This window comes from Mus caroli, unplaced genomic scaffold (assembly GCF_978045245.1).
Source record: "Mus caroli unplaced genomic scaffold, Mus_caroli_1 scaffold_4, whole genome shotgun sequence".
Lineage (NCBI taxonomy): Eukaryota > Metazoa > Chordata > Mammalia > Rodentia > Muridae > Mus > Mus caroli.
This window is the reverse complement of record NW_028227259.1, coordinates 9,157,247-9,178,696: the sequence shown is the minus strand read 5'-3', so window position 1 is coordinate 9,178,696 and position 21,450 is coordinate 9,157,247. Positions and strand designations below refer to the sequence as shown.

The 21,450-nt window shown below is 43.0% G+C and overlaps 1 protein-coding gene across 9 annotated transcripts in view; it reads left to right on the top strand.

The window, feature by feature from the left end:
- The window catches only part of Magi2 (membrane associated guanylate kinase, WW and PDZ domain containing 2), a 1,489,420-nt gene extending 1,485,305 nt beyond the window's left edge, over positions 1-4,115 (top strand). For 7 of the 9 annotated variants that reach the window (XM_085836468.1, XM_085836467.1, XM_021161941.3 and 4 more), the window contains one exon: positions 1,424-4,115. In XM_085836468.1, the coding sequence (XP_085692594.1) occupies positions 1,424-1,986 (563 nt within the window). In that variant the 3' untranslated portion in view covers positions 1,987-4,115. The remainder of the gene's footprint in view (positions 1-1,423) is intronic. The other 2 variants (XM_029477266.2, XM_021161942.3) reach the window with 1 other exon arrangement.
- The last annotated feature ends 17,335 nt before the right edge of the window (positions 4,116-21,450 follow it).

Here is a 21,450-nt window from a genome sequence, read left to right as displayed (position 1 = left end):
TTCTATCAAATGCTAGTCTGATTTCTAACTGTAGCCCACAGTAGGGGTTTCCACTGAACACATCCATTAATTCCAGATTATTCCTAAGGTAACCAAAGATACTTGGTTTCCAATGTGAAAAGATTCATGGACATCAGTATATGGAGAGAAGGAAGATAAGGCTGTCCCCAGAGTGACAGCAAAGGACAAAGTGTGTGCAACCACTCTGATAGTTTAAAGGTGGCCAGAACTGTTGGGGAAGAGAGCAACTCCACTGTCCTCTTCCTGTCCTCATCTAAGTCACCATCAGAAGAAGTACCACATACACATCTCAACTTTAAAACAAAGCAGGCTCCTGGTATTCATGAACTGGGAGGACTCAAGATCACTGACCTCTTGTTACTACCTACTAGTGGAAAAGAATCAACAGCCACCCAGAATTCACTATAAATGTGGCTTCTTTGTGTCCCACTCATATACTAATTCCTTAGAGAAAATCACATTCTGAGATATTATAAAACTTAAGATTTTTCAAAGGTCGTGAGACATTTTTCCTCACAAATATCAAGGGTTCCTGTATTGAATTTCCCTGCTTGATTTTGCCTTGGGGTAAGAAAATTCCAGGGTAATGTTATTGCTGGTGGTCATAGCTAACTCACTGAATCCTAACACATCTGCCCCCTACTTGGTTTCCGGCCAGTGTTTTGTTTTATGTTATATATACTTTTTGGAAAGTCAACATAGTTGCTTGGAAGGCAACATAGTAAATCCTCAATGGCCTTAAAGCTAGGCTTTCTAGAATCAGTCCCGTTTATCTTAGTCTAGGAGCCATCCATGTTAAAACTACAAAAAAAAAAAAAAATTAAAGACAATGATTTTCTTTTAGGGCAAGAGAGCAATGATAGTTTTCAGATGAATCAATCCAAATCCCAAGGTTATTAGGCAATTGCTGAGAACTATGCTTTGAGCGACACCTAACGGCTGAGAAAATCACACACCCAACTCCTTTGAGGAGGGCTCAGAATTGCAGAAGGCCTGCTAAAAACAGAGGAGCACCTGGTCCCTTTACTGCTGGGACCTGCTGGGCTGGGTCGCTGGGCAACTTGTATTTTCATACCCACAGTGAGGTCTGAGAACCGCTGATTTATTGCCAAGTCAGTGGCCATGCTAGGCGTGACCCCAGAAATTAAGAGCAGACTGAGGCAAAGGGATTAGGCCTGAGCTGTGCCTTGAACTCTGAGCGATGGAGGCACGGGTCGGGTGGGGACGGAACCCCAGGGTGCGGCTGGCTGCCCTCTGGGCAGTTGAGGGGTGTGGCAGGGCCCTTGAGAGCAGCCGCCTGGCTGCCAGCCCCGGTCCCCAGCATGGGGACGGGGGGGGAGGGGGGGGATAGCTGGAACGCAGGGACATGGCGCGCCCTAACGCCTGTGCTTCCTGTCCACAGACGAACCCCACGCCTGGAGTGTTGCCGCTGCCGCCGCCCCAGGCCTGCCGGAAGTAGGCGTCTCCCTCGAAGACATCCTCTCTCCATTCTCTCCATCACATCCAGCCCCACCCTCCGACCCTTCCCACCAGATAGGCCCAGACCCAACTTGGGATATCCAAAGGGAACACGACGTTAGGAAACCAAAGGAGCTTTCGGCCGGCGGCCAGAAGAAGCAGCGCCTGGGGGAGCAGAGGGAGCGCTCGGCGAGCCCGCAGCGCAGTGCGCGGCCCAGGCTGGAGGAGGTGCCCGGCGGCCAGGGGCGGCCCGAGGCCGGCAGGCCCGCCTCGGAGGCGGCCGACGGGAAGGAGGCGCTGCGCGGCCGGCGCGAGGGCCTCGGGGCCGCGGGCGCGCGGGAGGCCGAGGCCAAGGTGGGTGTGCGCTCGGGGGCCCGACCCGCAGCGCGGCCCACGGGGGGCGGCCCAGCGCGCAAAGCAACGATGGCGCCGGGGCCCTGGAAGGTACCGGGCTCCGACAAGCTGCCGGGCGCCCTGCAGCCTGGCGCCTCGGCCGCGGGCAGATGAGCCCCAAGCCGGGGGACCCCGCCCGCCTCTACGCAGGCCGATCTTCCTGGGTTCCGTCTCACGGCGTTTTAATTTATTTCCACTGTCACACGCATAGATCTATACGAGGCGCCGAAGCCCGGGAGCGCCGGCGTGCGACGCGCGTAGGCGGCACGGCACGGTGTGCGCACAGGCAGACCTAAACTGATCCCAAAGCCCCCGGTTCCATGGTGGGAGCTTTGGCAGCTACGGAAGAACCAAAATCACGCAAACATCACAGAGAGACAGTGCAGTGTAGCTTTAGTTTCAGAAAGAGAAAAAGAAAAAAGTTCCCCCCACTGCATGAAGGATTTGGATGTCATCCAAACTTTATATCAAGAAACTGGACAAGTTCAGAGCAATCACAAACTGGAATATCGCCTTAAAAAAAAAAAATCAAACTGCACGGAGCAAGCGGAAACTGAGACAAGATTATATCTTTTAATTGATCTAAAGTGTTGTAAATAAATCGTTCTTGACATATCTAGACAGGGGATAAAGGGTTTCTTTGAAACATCCAGAACTGTTCTCCCATGCTACGTTTCCATGGCTCCCCCTTCAGCATCCACCAAGGGTATTAGCAGCAGCGTTCCCTGCCTACTGCAGGATGAGTTAGAAACCTAGTGAATTCATTGGTGTGATGCCTTTTTTACTGCCATTTCTGTGGTCAAGTCACATTTCTGTACATTTTCAGTAGTAGGGAAAAAAGATTTTAAAAATTGTATCCTAGGGAGCAGTTTGCCGTAAGTCAGAATTTTGCAGGTTAGCTCGTAGATCTTAATTGGTTTCCTCTAAAATAATGAGTTTGATAATCAAAAGACCATAATCTGTTTAATCGAGATTGACAACGCTGCAGTTCCTTCCTGAAAAGGCTTCCTGTCATCCCAGGCGCTCAGAGATACGTAGCTGCTCTGTTAGCAATCTTCTATTTTACCTATTTGATTGTCTTATTTTAAAGCTCTTCATTTGCACTTTGACAAAGTATTTGTCCTATATTTCTCAAATTAGAATCTCTAATATTGAAAGCATTATGATAACTAATTTATTTTCATTAAAGAACATAAGTCCTTTGGCATTCCTTTCTGCTTTCCTTATTTGATCTCCTTTTTGTTTCCCCCTTTAGCTTTCGCCTCCAATTTGCTAATGCGTTTTGTTACACTAACAATCTATAGATGCACCTTTATGTCCCCGGGTTACCATCGCAGGTCAGCGATTGTCCCTGCAGTAGAAACTGTCAAACGTTAACTTTAGTCAGCTATCCATTGGTATTTATTGTAGCTGCACGTATTTAAAGACAAAATGAAGGCATTTTGTCATGAATATGTTTTGTATAACTGAGGCTTCAACTCTTCAGATATTCTTCTTCTTACACAAGTACTTGTTGAGTAAGAGGGAGGCCAGGTCACATGTAACTGCTGTCTCAATGAGTCTTCCCACTCTCTGGACACTGCCTAGTTTAATTTCCATCATACATAAAGATAGTTGTTCCACAAGCAAATATGGTCAGAAGCCTCACGTGAAGGGTATTGCAGCTTGTAAAAGTAATTTCCAAAATGAAACACGTTCATCATAAACAAAGCACAAACACGTGTAGCAGTTTATACTTTCGGTTTAATCTCAATTCATCTTTCTCCCCTGGACTAGAAATCCAGTATAGTTTGCCATTAATTTATTGACTCTGGGTTTGGACCATGCTCTGTAGTGTAGCTGCACGTCTGTCCTGGTACTGCGTCCTCTGACCTTTCCTTTCCATAGGCTACAGAAGGACAACTGTGGAGATTACCCTTGCATACACTCTAATTTGCACACTTCACAGCTACTACCCATGCAGCAGTTGCGTTATGCGACTGTAATCCATAACCCGTGAAGACAGCGCATCATCTAAATCTCATTCCAAATAATATTTCTGTGTAGTGTTAGCTGTGAATTTACCCTGTACAGCTGTATCTCTATAAATATAATTCCATGTATTCATAGTCACAGAAAGACTGTAAGTGAGCAACTATTTTTATGAAACGCACCACTATGGATAAATTAACTTTTACAGAAATCTTGTTTACTGTATGATATTCTAAAACACTGTCAAATAAAATATATATCCAAAAATCTTTTCTTTTTCCAGCTATATAAACTGTGTGTTAATTTTAATTTAGTAAGGAATAGGGGTATTATTATTATTATTTTGGTTTGGTTTGATTGTTTTGTTTTTCAAAACATGTTTTCTCTGTGTAGCCCTGGCTGTCCAGAAACTCAGTCTATAGACCAGGCTGACCTCAAACTCACAGAGATCCTGTCTCCCAGTGCTGGGATTAAAGGCACAGTGCTACTACTTCCTGCCTCACCCCACTGTCACCTCCCTTGGCTTTTTAAAGCTGCTCCCCGCTCCCCATAAATGTCTAAAGTATAAGTTTAATGACTGAAATAGAACTTCTTTGAGATTTGAGTCTGGATGCTCTGGCAATACACGGAAAAACTGTTTTGGTTTGAGGATTTGGGTTTTGGTTTTTGTTTGTTTGTTTGTTTTTAACTCAAGTAAACGGAAACTATCCAGTTAGGACCATCTTTTGCTTAAATCACGACTTGGCTGTGTGTTTCTGCTGTTTACTACATTGATACCTTGAACCCTTCTATGGAAAAAGTTACAGTATCAACAACATACAGAGCAGCAGTATTTAAATCCCAAACCAGTGGCTGATTATAGGTTTTGCCTTGCAGAGGAGCAAGTTGCACCTGGGGGTGTCATGGAGTTTGTGATCCAAGGGAACAGTTCTCAGCTACTGCTGCAAGGACTTTTTCCAAATTACATCAATGAGAGACCTAAAGTTCCTAACCTGTCAATCTTTCATTTCAATACTATTTACTATATTAAAAAGCTCACACATCAGTTTCAGAGAAGAGGGGCAGGAAGTAGGAAATCAAGTACTATTTGAGATTGTGCAGTCTTGTCTTGTTTTTAAGGTTATCATGGTTAATTTACATTTTTAAGAACCAGTGAACAAGAAGGCTCAAGCGCAACCCTGACAAGCCACCTGCAGGCTGCAGCTGCCTCCAGCCTACCAATTTGCACCAACAGTTGCCTTGGAACACCAGCCGAAGCCAAGGCAGGGAAGCTGAGCCTTGGATGGAAGCAATGTCTCCTGCAGACCCCAGGCAGGGAGTCCTGTGGCTCACCTGGAAAAGCTTCTGAAACTTTGGCTAGCACAAGGCTTTCCACCACAAGCCAGCCCACCATTCCCACAGCAGGGCAGGTTTGCTGAAATTCAGTCCAGTTGGCTGATGCTTGTGTGGATCTGGTTATTATTTGGAAGTTTATATTCATAATAAGTTTCCCTGAGTGTGTAAGTTCATATCCCAATTTATATCTTTTCCACCCTTGTTTAGTTTTTTGTCTTGTTTTGTTTGTTTGGGGTTTTGTTTTTTTTTTTTTGGTTTTGTTTATTTTCGTTGTTGTTTAAGACAAACTCACAGCAAAATAACCAAATGGTATCCCTACTAGTAGCAGAATTCTAGATTGAACAGACTTCTTCAGACAACATAGTCCCAGAGGGTGCCTATAAAACCGCAGGAAATGAGGGCACTCTGTCCAACAATAGGCTCAGAAGCACATCTAGTTCATGCAGGGCCCTAATTAAATATATAGTGATTATGATTATTATTCGTAATAATAGCTATGGTTGTAAACATTTGTGCATAAACAGTAGGATAACACCCTAGAATTAAACAGAACTCTTGCTGGGCCTTCTGGAACAAGTTACCCATGAGATGCAGCCATCGGGGACTCTGCAGCAGCTCCGTCCTGCATCACCACAGCTGGGGAAGGGTAACAGTACGTTCCAGTAGAGCCTGGTTGGTCTGAGGGCTTTGAGAAGGGTTTGACGGAGCCCCACCCCACCTCCCAGGGCTCTGTGGGAGCCTCCAGGGGGTGTGGGGTGGACTAATTCCTAGAAAAAAACTTCATCTGGAAAAACCTAAGGCCACAAAACAACTTTTGATCTCCAGAAACTGGAAGTAAATTTCCTAAGACTGAGGAGATGGTATGGTTCAGTAAATGGAAGTACCTTAAAAGCCTGGCAGCCCTGGAACTCACAGTGAAGGGAGACAACTAACTCCGGAAAACTCCTCCATGTGTGTTCCTATAGCACCCATACATTCAGATTCATATGCATAGATCATAGACATGTAGTAGTAGTAGTCGTAGTACTACTACTAAAGTTTAATGGAGTTAACAAAATGTGCCCATCCATGTGAAAGACTGAAAGACATCTTTGTGATTTCCTTCTAGCTGAGACACCTTCATACCCTGAAACACGTGTCCAGGAGAGTGTGAAGTCTGCAGACAATACCCAGGGCAGAAAACTAAGAATCTATTTCACCAATTTCTGTTCCGTTCTTCTGCATTTCTTGCCTCCTGCTTAGTCTCTGGCACATCCTGCATTCAATACCACTGTATCACTGCATGGTATGAGTAACTCTAGGGGATACAAAGAGATGGCTGGCGAAAGCAACCCTTAGGAGTTATACCAAACTTGCAAAGCCAAGTGTTGCTGCAGGGCGTGCCCCTCTCTTCATCCAGAGCCCACCCTTCAAGCTAAGAATTAGGATACACACTCATCTGAATTCTAAAATTAAGTCAGGTTTTATATTGTATGTGGGATTTGGCTAAATCGGGATTTTCCTGTTGAACTAATCATTTGGCTGTTTGGCTTAATCACAAAGCCTGGCTTTAATAGGCAATTACATTACATAGAAGAACCTTTCCATAAATGGTTTTTAATATACAGGTAGACATTCAAAATAAAAATATATTTAAAGTATCCATGCAAGGGGAAATATCACCTTTGAAACATTAGAATATATGATTAAGAAAATAGAAAAAGGGCTGGCTATACAGCTTAGTAAGTAGGGCCTTAGTAGGTCATGAGTTCGATTCCTGAAGCCTACATGAAGAGTATTGACTTTGAAACATATGTTGTCTGCTGACTTCCTAACATGTTCTCCATCCTACATAAAATTAACAAATAAAATTATAAAAAGAGAATGCATATATGACTTTAGGTTGTAGCTCAGCTGTAAGTAGAGTGACCACTTTTCATATGTAAAACTCACCAGCTTTGGGACTGCAAGCTGTGGTACAACTGCTCTGGAAAGCAGTTTGGCGGTTCCTCAGAAAATTGGACATAGTTCTACCAGAAGATCCAGCAATACCTCTCCTGGGCATATACCCAGGAGATGCTCCAACATGTAATAAGGAAACATGCTCCACTATGTTTATAGCAGTCTTATTTATAATAGCCAGAAGTTGGAAAGAACCCAGATGTCCCTCAACAGAGGACTGGATACAGAAAATGTGGTGCATTTACACAATGGAGTACTACTCAGCTATTAAAAACAATGAATTTATGAAATTCTTAGACAAATGGATGGATCTGGAGGATAACATCTTGAGTGAGGTAACCCAATCACAAATGAACACACATGATGTGCACTCACTGATAAGTGGATATTAGCCCAGAAGCTCAGAATCCTTCTTAGAAGGGGGAACAAAATACCCATGGAAGGAGTTACAGAAACAAAGTTCAGAGCAGAGACTGAAGAAATGACCATCCAGAGAGTGCCCTACTTGGGGATCCATCCCATAAACAACCAAACCAAGACACTATGGTAGATGCCAACAAAAGCCTGCTGACAGGAACCTGATATAGCTGTCTCCTGAGGGCCTCTGCCAGTGCCTGGCAAATACAGAAGTGGATGCTCACAATCATCCATTGGACAGAGCACAGAGTCCCCAATGAAGGAGCTAGAGAAAGTACCCAAGGAGCTGAAGGGGTCTGAAGCCCCATAAAAGGAACATCAATATGAACTAACCAGTACCCCCAGAGGTCCTTGGAACTAAACCACCAATCATAGAAAATACATGTAGCCAGAGCAATTCAACAACAAAAGGACATCAAGGGGATACAAATTGGAAAGGAAGAAGTCAAAATATCACTATTTGCAGATGATATGATAGTATATATAAATGACCCTAAAAATTCCACCAGAGAACTCCTAAACCTGATAAACAGCTTCAGTGCAGTAGCTGGATATAAAATTAACTCAAAAAAATCAATGGCCTTTCTCTACACAAAGGATAAATGGGCTGAGAAAGAAATTAGGACCAGCACTCGGGAGGCAGAGGCAGAGGCAGGCGGATTTCTAAGTTCGAGGCCATCCTGGTCTACAAAGTGAGTTCCAGGACAGCCAGGGCTATACAGAAAAACCCTGTCTAGAAAAACCAAAAAAAGAAAGAAAGAAAGAAAGAAAGAAAGAAAGAAAGAAAGAAAGAAAGAGAAAGAAAAGAAAAGAAAAGAAAAGAAAAGAAAAGAAAGGAAAGGAAAGGAAAAGAAAAGAAAAGAAAAGAAAAGAAAAGAAAAGAAAAGAAAAGAAAAGAAAAGAAAAGAAAAGAAAAGAAAAGAAAAAGAAAGAAAGCAATTAGGGAAACAACACCCTACACAATAGTCACAAATAATATAAAATACCTTGGCGTGACTCTAACTAAGGAAGTGAAAGATCTGTATGATAAGAACTTCAAGTCTCTGAAGAAAGAAACTGAAGATCTCAGAAGATGGAAAGATCTCCCATTCTCATGGATTGGCAGGATTAATATAGTCGAAATGGCTATCCTGCGGAAAGCAATCTATAGATTCAATGCAATCCCCATCAAAATTCCAACTCAATTTTTCACTGAGTTAGAAAGTGCAATTTGCAAATTCATCTGGAATAATAAAAAACCTAGGATAGCAAAAACTATTCTGAACAATAAAAGAATCTCTGGTGGAATCACCATGCCTTACCTCAAGCTGTACTACAGAGCAATTGTGATAAAAACTGCATGGTACAGGTACAGCGACAGACAGGTGGACAAGACCCAGAAATGAATCCCACACCTATGGTCACTTGATCTTTGATAAGGGAGCTAAAACCATCCAGTGGAAAAAAGACAGCATTTTCAACAAATGGTGCTGCCACAACTGGCGGCTATCATGTAGAAGAATGTGAATTGATCCATTCTTATCTCCTTGTACAAAGCTCAAGTCTAAGTGGATCAAAGAACTCCATATAAAACCAGAGACACTGAAATTTACAGAGGAGAAAGTGGGGGAAAGCCTCGAAGATATGGGCACTGGAGAAAAATTCCTAAACAGAACAGCAATGGCTTGTGCTGTAAGATCAAGAATTGACAAATGGGACCTCATGAAATTGCAAACCTTTTGTAAGGCAAAAGACACTGTCAATAAGACAAAAAGGCCACCAACAAATTGGGAAAGGATTTTTACATATTGTTGTTCCACCTATAGGATTGCAGACCCCTTCAGCTCCTTGGATACTTTCTCTAGCTCCTCCATTGGGGGCCCTGTGTGCCATCCTATAGATAGATGCCTGTGAGCATCCAGTTCTGTATTTGCCAGGCACTGGCATAGCCTCACAAGAGACAGCTATATCAGGGTCCTATATCAAGGCCACCAACAAATTGGGAAAGGATTTTATTCTATCAGATCCTAAATCTGCTAGAATACTAATATCCAATATATACAAAGAGCTCAAGAAGCTGAACTCCAGAAATTCAAATAACCCCATTAAAAAATGGGGTAGAGAGCTAAACAAAGAATTCTCAAGTGAGGAATACCAAAGGGCTGAGAAGTACCTGAAAAAATGTTCAACATCCTTAGTCATCAGGGAAATCAAAACAACCTTGAGATTCCACCTCACTCCAGTCAGAATGGCTAAGATCAAAAATTCAGATGACAGCAGATGCTGGCAAGTGTTGGGGCCAGCCTGTGGCTCTCATGTCCAGGTTCGAGCCTGGAAGGCATCTTGGAACTGGAAGAGAAGAGGGAGCCTAGGCGGGTTGAGAAATTATGGAACCCAGACATGCTAGTCTGCTCAAGGTTCAATTCTCAGCAGGTAGCAGTATCTTGAGGAACAGAGACAGTGGCTGAACAATGGAGTGATCTAGGGAGGAAGGCTCCACCCTAGGTAATCTCCTTAGTGGCAGCAAGGTCAAGTTCTGGCTCAACCTGCTTTAGGCTTGTGGGAGGCTACAGGCAAGAATGCGGAAAAAGAGGAGCACTCCTCCATTGCTGGTGGGATTGCAAGCTGGTACAACCACTCTGGAAATCAGTTTGGTGGTTCCTCAGAAAATTGGACATAGTTCTACCAGAAGACTCAGCAATACCTCTCCTGGGCATATACCCAGAAGATGTTCCAACTGGTAAGAAGGACACATGCTCCACTATGTTCATAGCAGCCTTATTTATAATAGCCAGAAGCTGGAAAGAACTCAGATGTCCAACAGAGGAATGGAAACAGAAAATGTGGTACATTTACACAATGGAGTACTACTCAGCTATAAAAACAATGAATTTATGAAATTCTTGGGCGAATGGATGGATCTGAAGGATATCATCCTTAGTGAGGTAACCCAATCACAAAAGAAGTCACTTGATATGCACTCACTGATAAGTGGATATTAGCCCAGAAACTTAGAATACCCAAGATAGAATTTGCAAAACACAAGAAAGTCAAGAACAACGAAGACCAAAATGTGGATACTTCATTCCTCCTTAGAATAGGGAACAAAACACCCATGGAAAGAGTTACAGAGACAAAGTTTGGAGCTAAGATGAAAGGATGGACCATCCAGAGACTACCCACCCGGGGATCCATCCCATAATCAGCCACCAAACGTAGACACTATTGCATATGCCAGCAAGATTTTGCTGAAAGGACCCTGATATAGCTGTCTCTTGTGAGGCTATGCCAGTGCCTGGCAAATACAGAACTGGATGCTCACAGGCATCTATCTATAGGATGGCACACAGGGCCCCCAATGGAGGAGCTAGAGAAAGTATCCAAGGAGCTGAAGGGGTCTGCAATCCTATAGGTGGAACAACAATATGAACTAACCAGTACCCCCAGAACTCATGTCTCTAGCTGCATATGTAGCAGAAGATGGCCTAGTCGGCCATCATTGGAAAGAGAGGCCCCTTAAGTCTTGCAAACGTTATATACCCCAGTACAGGGGAATGCCAGGGCCAAGAAGTAGGAGTGGGTGGGTAGGGGAGCAGGGCAGGGGGGAGGGTATAGGGAACCTTCGGGATAGCATTTGAAATGTAAATGAAGAAAATATCTAATAAAAAATAAAAATAACAAAATAAAGTAAAAAAAGAGAGAGAAAAGAAAGAAAGGAAAAGAAAAGAAAAGAAAATTCATGGTGGAACTTGTGGCTCTAGCTGCATATGTAGCTGAGGATGGCCTAGTCAGTCATCAATGGGAGGAGAGGCCCTAGGTCCTGTGAAGGTTCTATGCCCCAGTATAGGGGAATGTCAGGACTGGGAATGGGAATGGGTGGGTTGGGGAGCAGGGGAAGGGTAGAGGGGATAGGTGATTTTTGGAGGAGAAGCTAGGGAAAAAAATTAAACAGGTTAAAATCATATTTTAGAATAAATTTCAGGACTCCACTTCAAAAAAAAACAAAAAAAACCAAAAAACCTCACCAGCTTTAAATTGAGTTTGAGGACAGCCTAGGCTACATGAAACCATCTCAAAAATTATAGATATTAAATTACAAGTGAAATTAGTTCTTTGAGGACTACATGCTGATAAGCAGTACTTATAGATAAACCTCCTTTATTTACTACATGTGCTGGTTTGAATAGGTGTGGCCCCCAGAAACTCATCTGTTTAAATGCTTGCCTCACAGGGAGTAGCACTATTAGAACTGTGACCTTGTTGGCGTAGGTGTGGCCTTGTTAGAGAAAGTGTGTCACTGTAGGGAAGATCTTTGAGGTCTCCTATGCTCAACTATACCCAGTGTATATATATATACAGTCTCTTTGATGGATTAAGATATAGAACTCTCAGCTCCTTCTCCTGTACCATGCCTACCTACAGGCTGTCAAGCTTCCCACCATAATAATGGACAAAGCCTCTGAAACTGTAATTCAGCCCCAATTAAAGGTTTGCCTTCATAAGAGCTGCCTTGGTCATGGTGTCTCTTCACAGCAATGAAATCCTAACTAAAACAGAACATAAAAAAAAAATTAAGTTGTCAGAAACATTACAGGTAAACAGAATCCAGCCTATATTCTCAGTCTTCTGTGATCTTGGAAACATGACAGTCAGAATGCAGAATTCTATGAGATGCGCACATAATTAGAAGAGGCCCTGGATAATTGGCATTTTTGGTGACTTTTTAAGGAACACCTTGATTTTAAGAGGCAGAAAGGTATAAAAACAGCTTAAGCAAAAAAAAAAAAAATCCTATTTCTATGGAATTAGGAAACTTAAAAGAATGTTGGGGAAATAAGAAGTCAGTAGTTTGATTGAGAGAAGATGGTGAAAGACCTCTGAAGGGAGACCCTCACTCAAGTCTCCGGATAATAGTGGACCCCCAAGAACTCACGAGAGACCAAGCTTGATGCAAACCACATGAGGCTTTATTTGGGGAAAGCCAGAGCTCTGTGGATGACTCATATCCCATGCAGGGGTAGTGGAGTCAACCCCGAGGGGAAGGGGGTCCCAGTTTTTATAGGCCCCCAGGGTGGAAAGAAGGGGGGAGTAGGGGATTTCCAGATCTAAACAATGTAAAATGATTGATTTCTCAAGAAATGGGTATGGAAGGGAAACAAGGAAAGAGTCTAATGCAGGTACAGTAACTCTGGATTGGCCCCAGCTGTGGTTGCTGGGGAGATTTTTTGACTCTATCTTAGCAACCAATATCACAAACACCTGGCAGTGAGGTACAGCAGTGGGCACACACCTGGGTTCAAGGAATGATCAGAACATTGGCAGGCACACGGGTTCAAGGAGCGTTGTGCACCTCTATTTTTCTAAATCAGTGAAGCTACTTCTACTAACAATGCAATCTATTTTGCCAATTTCAGGGCTTCTGTGACCTTTTACATTCTGTCAGGATCTTTCAATGGGAGTGAGCAAAAGTAGAGATTAAATAGATGAAAACAAAGCTCAATGCCACCTGTGAGCCATGGGAAGGAAAATCAGCATGGGACTCTGCACCAATCCCAGCCATCTTGCTCAGGGGTCCATGGGTGAGAAGACAATCCAGCAGGCGCTGAACATTAGCCAGGGTGAAAATAAAGAGGCCTGTGCTTGTGGACTAGATGGGGAGGGAAAACAGGCCAACCTCGGGTTCAGCAATGGTTGGTGGTAGAGAATTCTAGAGGCACCAAGCCTGAGAGAATGGTGAAAGATTTACCTGGGGCTTCAGTATGGTTTGGGCATGCAAAGGTTGAGTTTAACTGCTGCAGACAGACTTCAGTTGGGTCCTTGATCCGCAGGAAAACTTAGGGTTCCCATTACAGGCGAGCAAGGATTTGGCGTGGACGACAAACAGACACGGACACAGAGAGAGTGTGTATCTGAATGTAATTTGTCAAAGTGAGCATCAGTCTTCTATATTACAGAAAACAAAGAAGTTAAGTGATACATTAAGGCCATCCAGGGGACACTGAAGTTATCTGATGCAAAATGACTTTTACAACAAAACAGAGGAATGAGTACTTGAAAGCTAACAGGAACCAACTGGGATAAAATCATTGTTAACAACTGGGATCAAAACCAGCCCCACCGAAAGTCATCTTAATCTTAGAAGCCAGGGGCAAGGGCTTCATGTCCTTGCCATAGTTCCAATTCTAGTCTATTTTATAGTCTACCTTCCCCCTAGGCCATTGTAAATTCATGTCTATGGGAGTAGCTCAGCTATCTATTGTTCTAAGTATTTACTCTGGTTCCTTTTTTTCCTTCTTTCTAGGTTATTGTAAATTCCTGTGTAGGGCAGTGACTCAGCTATCTATACCCAGGGTTGACTCAAGGACTGCCTAGGACATTGGAACTTTGGTGAAGGCTAATCTAACTTAGCTATATGTCAAAATCAATCCTTAAAAGCACTTATAATAAAACAATATTGAGGGAAAGCACACAGATCCATTTACAGACTAAAGCAAGGACAGATTTGGAGCATTCATTATTACGGGGTGCCATGGTTCCAGGATGCTGTTTCCATGAAGTTTTCAACTCGGGACTGTGTCCAGGCTTTTGGGCCTGTCATGCAGGTCACTACTGGAATGGATGTGGCAGTTAACCAGACAACAATGGTGCACTAAAATTGGTATGCTTCAGAACTGGTATAACGAGCCCTTCCTACCCTACCTCCAGAGTCAAATGTTACCACGTAGGATGGGCCCTGGGCATCAAGATTTTTAGAAAAACTTCTCAAGGGGCCTTAATTGCAGAACAGCACAAGCTGAAAACCACCATCTTAGAAGGAGGGAGGGAAAGATACTGTTTTAAAGGTAGAAAAACAGAAATGACTACACTTTGGAGGCTGGTGCAGAAAGATGGGTCAAGAAGGAGTCAAGTTAGTGAGAGTGGACACTACAGCCATGTCATCCCAGGGACGGTATGGTTCAACAAATATGGAATGACTGTTAGCATCCACACCTGCAACAGTATAGTTCGAGATCGAGCCAAGGGCTTTGACTATTGGAGGACACAGAGGAGATTTGGTAAGGAAAAGGAACTGTGGTGACCTAGAGCACTGTCAGCTCAGAGGGACGGTTGGACAGAAGGTGACAGCTACTTTTGGTACAGATGCAATGTTTTCCCTGCTTTTAGCTCAGATGGTGACAGAGAGAAGGGGACAAAAAAGGGGATGTGGATGTCAGAAGTCCCAGGGAAAATGGAGGGAAGGAAGAGAGAAAGGCTCACACAGGGATGGGGTGATGCTGAAAGAAATGGTAAAGCCTAACAGATTTGGGGAAACACTAGGTCAAGGAAAGAGAACAATTAGAGTAAAGGAGTCCATGCCACACAGCAGAAATCTGCCTGTAGGTTACAGACAGCACTAGACATGAGAAAAGAATGAGGGTTGTTTCCTAGAAGTTCATCAAGAGAAAACAAAAGGAAGTGAGAGAGCAATGAAGACTGAGGACCTTCCTGGAGCTAAGTCAATTCCAGGTCTGCCTTAGGACAAAGCTTGGCTTTTCCTCAATGCTCTATGCAGCAAATGAATGTTCTTGGAAGACAGTGAATGACCCACAACGTGAGGATTCCCCCATGTTCTGACTGAGGAGAGGTGACACCCCAAATCACTCACGAGAAATGGTCTTGATGCAAACTGCAAGAGGACTTTTAATTCAAGAGTACTCTCGGGCCCACAGTCATACACTACGCAGGGGTAGAGGACCGTGGCGCCCCGAGTAGCTGGGTAAGGGGGTATTTAAAGGAAGAAACCACAACTCAAGGGGGTGGGGAGAGCGTTGTTGGAAAATACCAAAAATACCAGTTAAGAGTCATGAGGAAGACACAAGTCACAAGAAAAAATACCAGATAATTGTGAGGTTATTTCTCAGGACAGTTTCTATGAGCCTCTAACAATAGCACATTTGCATAGCGGGTACCAGCAATGGTCAGGGTGGGTGGGTCAGGGTGACTTTCTTTGAATGAACACTCTTTGAACCCAGAAAGCAGGTAGGTGGAGGAATGTCACTATCTGTTTTATGATTAGCATGCCTTGGAGCATTGAGTCACAAAGGTCACATTCTCAAGCCTGGGCCTAAAGGCCTAGAATTTTTGTTTTTATGTTATACTTTTTCAACAGCATCCTGTAAGCAACAAGCAATTTAAATCCCAATCTGTCAGAGCCTCTCCTACTTCTGAAATCTGTTAGGTTTCAAAGCAGAAAATGCTCTCCTTGACACTCCCTGGGGCCATTCCTCACAACTCACAGGCTCCTGTGCAGACCTGGTCCCACCCCAGGGCTAAGAGCCAAGTGCACGACAGACTGGGTTACCCGGCATTAGAATGACTAAGTTATGGCTCTGGATGTTTATGGAAACTGAACCCTTCCAATAGGACATTACGAATATTTCCATTTGGTCCTCGAACTACATAAAATGGAAATAGAAGATTTTTTTTTCAGACATGAAAAAGCCGGATGCCTGGAGAAGAACCAAGGTCACACAGCTACAGAGAAGCCCAAAACAGCCTCCAAATGCAAAGCCAAGAAGAAAGGCCAACGGAGTGGGCAGATGATAGGGACTCATACAAACATTGCTCGGAAGGGAACTCAGACAGCGATCCCAGGTACTGTGGTGCCAAATGTGAGGGTCTTCTGACTAAACAGAGCTCTTAACTGAAGAACAGTGATGAATTAATGAAAGCATACTGCACTTAAAAATATCTTCAAAGGCCGGGCGTGGCCGCGCATGCCTTTAATCCCGGTACTTTGGAGGCAGAGGCCGGCAGATTTCTGAGTTTGAGGCCAGCCTGGTCTACAGAGTTCCAGGATAGCCAGGGCTACACAGAGAAACCCTGCTCGAAAAAAACCAAATATATATATATATCTATATCTATATCTATATCTATATATATATATATATATATATATATCTTCAAACAGTTTGTCTTTAGGCAAAGACCACACGCAGCAAAGCAAGTCTGAGCAAAGTATAGCTGAGGAGGGCCGTGTCATAAACCCATGAAAGAAGGCAGCAAGGCTTGGGAAGTGTGACTGTTTAAAACACGGGCACTACCAGGAAAAAACATGAGCAATGTCTTTAACAAGATACTCAAATGGTGGAGCCCATACTTTAACTAAAAGACCTGGGGTAGAAGGATTTCCATACACAGAAAAGAAAGAGTGCTTCCAAAGAGACACCACTGTGTGCTACAGGTATCCATATGCCCTGCTGGTTTTTAAAGAGGCAAAGGAAAAGACGACTTAAGAATATGTGAGGGAATTGCGCGCGGGACCTGAGACTGCATTAGTTAGGGAAGCAGAAACCGGCCTGAGTAGGGCCACAGGCCTCATCCGGCCGGATCAGCGCCGGAGTAGCTGGAGCGCAGGGTTGCCTGACACCCGCCAGCTACCCACGACCCCCGCCGCAGGATTTTGGGACTGCTGGTGAGTGGAACACAGCTTCTGCTCCAGTCCAATCACGTGGGACCTGAGACTGCTCTGGTTGGGGAGAGAGAAATCCGGCCTACATAGGGCCACAAGCCTCTTCCGGTCAGAAAAGCACCGGGGCAGCTGGGACGCAGGGTCGGCTGACACTCGCCAGCTACCCACAACACCCGCCACAGGATCTTAAGACTTCTGGAGAGTGGAACACAGCTTCTGCTCCAATCCAATTGCACGCGGGACCAGAGACTGCATTAGTTAGGGAAGCAGAAAACCGGCCTGAGTAGGACCACAGGCCTCTTCCGGCTGGACCAGCACCGGGGTACCGTCAGCTACCCACGACCCCCCGCCGCAGGATTTAGAGACTGCTGGTGAGTGGAACACAGCTTCTGCTCCAATCTTTAAACAGTGACAACGATAACAACTAACCCCAGAGATTACCAGATGGCGAAAGGTAAACGTAATAATCTTACTAACAGAAACCAAGACCACTCACCATCATCAGAACCCAGCACCCCCACTTCGCCCAGTCCAGGGCACCCCAACACACCGGAAAAGCTAGACACGGATCTAAAAGCATATCTCCTGATGATGGTAGAGGACTTCAAGAAGGACTTTAATAACACACTTAAAGAAATAAAGGAGAACACTGCTAAACAGGCAGAAGACACTAAAGAGGAAGCACAAAAATCCCTTAAAGAATTGCAGGAGAACACTGCTAAAGAGTTACAAATCCTTAAAGAAAAACAGGATAACATAATCAAACAGGTAGAAGTCCTTACAGAAAAACAGGAAAACACATCCAAACAGACGATGGAAATGAACAAAACCATACTAGACCTAAAAAGGGAAGTAGACACAATAAAGAAAACCCAAAATGAGGCAACACTGGAGATAGAAACCCTAGGAAAGAAATCTGGAACCATAGATACCAGCATCAGCAACAGAATACAAGAGATGGAAGAGAGAATCTCAGGTGCAGAAGATTCCATAGAGAACATCGGCACAACAATCAAGGAAAATGTAAAATGCAAAAAGATCCTAACTCAAAACATCCAAGAAATACAGGACACAATGAGAAGACCAAACCTACGAATAATAGGAGTGGATGAGAATGAAGAGTTTCAACTCAAAGGACCAGCAAACATCTTCAACAAAATTATAGAAGAAAACTTCCCAAATCTAAAGAAAGAGATGCCCATGAACATACAAGAAGCCTACAGAACTCCAAATAGACTGGACCAGAAAAGAAATACCTCCCGACACATAATAATCAGAACAACAAATGCTCTAAATAAGGATAGAATACTAAAAGCAGTAAGAGAAAAAGGCCAAGTAACATATAAAGGCAAGCCTATCAGAATTACACCAGATTTTTCACCAGAGACTATGAAAGCCAGAAGATCCTGGACAGATGTTATACAGACACTAAAAGAACACAAATTCCAGCCCAGGCTACTATACCCAGCCAAACTCTCAATTAACATAGATGGAGAAACCAAAGTATTCCACGACAAAACCAAATTCACACATTATCTCTCCACGAATCCAGCCCTTCAAAGGATAATAACAGAAAAAAACCAATACAAGGACAGGAACCACGCCCTAGAAACAACAAGAAGGTAATCCCTCAACAAACCTAAAAGAAGACAGCCACAAGAACAAAATGCCAACTTTAACAACAAAAATAACAGGAAACAACAATTACTTTTCCTTAATATCTCTTAATATCAATGGACTCAACTCCCCGATAAAAAGACATAGACTAACAAACTGGCTACACAAACAAGACCCAACATTTTGCTGCTTACAGGAAACTCATCTCAGAGAAAAGGATAGACACTACCTCAGAATGAAAGGCTGGAAAACAATTTTCCAAGCAAATGGCATGAAGAAACAAGCTGGAGTAGCCATTCTAATATCTGATAAGATTGACTTCCAACCCAAAGTCATTAAAAAAGACAGGGAGGGACACTTCATACTCATCAAAGGTAAAATCCTCCAAGAGGAACTATCAATCCTGAATATCTATGCTCCAAATACAAAGCCAGCCACATTCATTAAAGAAACTTTAGTAAATCTCAAAGCACACATTGCACCTCATACAATAATAGTGGGAGACTTCAACACACCACTTTCACCAATGGACAGATCATGGAAACAGAAACTAAACAGGGACACAGTGAAACTAAGAGACATTATGAATCAAATGGATCTGGCAGATATCTACAGAACATTCTATCCTAAAACAAAAGGATATACCTTCTTCTCAGCACCTCATGGTACCTTCTCCAAAATTGACCACATAATTGGTCACAAAACAGGCCTCAACAGATACAAAAATATTGAAATTGTCCCATGCATCCTATCAGATCACCATGGACTAAGGCTGATCTTCCATAACAAAATAAATAATAGAAAGCCAACCTTCACGTGGAAACTGAACAACACTCTTCTCAATGATACCTTGGTCAAGGAAGGAATAAAGAAAGAAATTAAGGACTTTTTAGAGTTCAATGAAAATGAAGCCACAACATACCCAAACTTATGGGACGCAATGAAAGCATTTCTAAGAGGAAAACTCATAGCTCTGAGTGCCTCCAAAAGGAAACTAGAGAGAGCACACATTAGCAGCTTGACAACACACCTAAAAGCACTAGAACAAAAGGAAGCAAATTCACCCAAGAGGAGTAGACGGCAGGAAATAATCAAACTCAGGGGTGAAATCAACCAAGTGGAAACAAGAAAAACTATTCAAAGAATCAACCAATCAAGGAGCTGGTTCTTTGAGAAAATCAACAAGATAGATAAACCCTTAGCCAGACTCACTAGAGGGCACAGGGAAAGCATCCTAATTAACAAAATCAGAAATGAAAAAGGAGACATAACAACAGATCCTGAAGACATCCAAAACACCATCAGATCCTTCTACCAAAGGCTATACTCAACAAAACTGGAGAACCTGGATGAAATGGAGAAGTTCCTAGACAGATACCAGGTACCAAAGTTGAATCAAGATCAGGTTAATGATCTAAACAGCCCTATATCCCCCAAAGAAATAGAAGCAGTCATTAATAGTCTCCCAACTAAAAAAAGGCCAGGACCAGACGGGTTTAGTGCAGAGTTCTATCAGACCTTCAAAGAAGATCTAATCCCAGTTCTTCACAAACTATTCCACAAAATAGAAACAGAAGGTACTCTACCCAACTCATTCTATGAAGCCACAATTACTCTGATACCTAAACCACAAAAAGACCCAACAAAGATAGAAAACTTCAGACCAATATCCCTTATGAATATTGATGCAAAAATCCTCAATAAAGTTCTTGCTAACCGAATCCAAGAACACATCAAAACAATCATCCATCCTGACCAAGTAGGTTTCATCCCAGGGATGCAGGGATGGTTCAATATACGGAAATCCATCAACATAATCCAGTATATAAACAAACTCAAAGACAAAAACCACATGGTCATCTCGTTAGATGCGGAAAAAGCATTTGACAAGATCCAACACCCATTCATGATAAAAGTCTTGGAAAGATCAGGAATTCAAGGCCCATACCTAAACATGATAAAAGTAATCTACAGCAAACCAGTAGCCAACATCAAAGTAAATGGTCAGAAGCTTGAAGCAATCCCTCTAAAATCAGGGACTAGACAAGGCTGTCCACTTTCTCCATACCTATTCAACATTGTACTTGAAGTCCTAGCCAGAGCAATTCGACAACAAAAGGAGATCAAAGGGATACAAATTGGAAAAGATGAAGTCAAAATATCACTTTTTGCAGATGATATGATAGTATATATAAGTGACCCTAAAAATTCCACCAGAGAACTCCTAAGCCTGATATCCAGCTTCGGTGAAGTAGCTGGATATAAAATTAACTCAAACAAATCAATGGCCTTTCTCTACACAAAGAATAAACAGGCTGAGAAAGAAATTAGGGAAACAACACCCTTCTCAATAGTCACAAATAATATAAAATATCTTGGCGTGACTCTAACTAAGGAAGTGAAAGATCTGTATAATAAAAACTTCAAGTCTCTGAAGAAAGAAATTATAGAAGATCTCAGAATTTGGAAAGATCTCCCATGCTCATGGATTGGCAGGATCAACATTGTAAAAATGGCTATCTTGCCAAAAGCAATCTACAGATTCAATCCAATCCCCATCAAAATTCCAAATCAATTCTTCAACGAATTAGAAAGTGCAATCTGCAAATTCATCTGGAATAACAAAAAACCTAGGATAGCAAAAACTCTTCTCAAGGATAAAAGAACCTCTGGTGGAATCACCATGCCGGACCTAAAGCTCTACTACAGAGCAATTGTGATAAAAACTGCATGGTACTGGTATAGTGACAGACAAATAGACCAATGGAATAGAATTGAAGACCCAGAAATGAATCCACACACCTATGGTCACTTGATCTTCGACAAGGGAGCTAAAAACATCCAGTGGAAGAAAGACAGCATTTTCA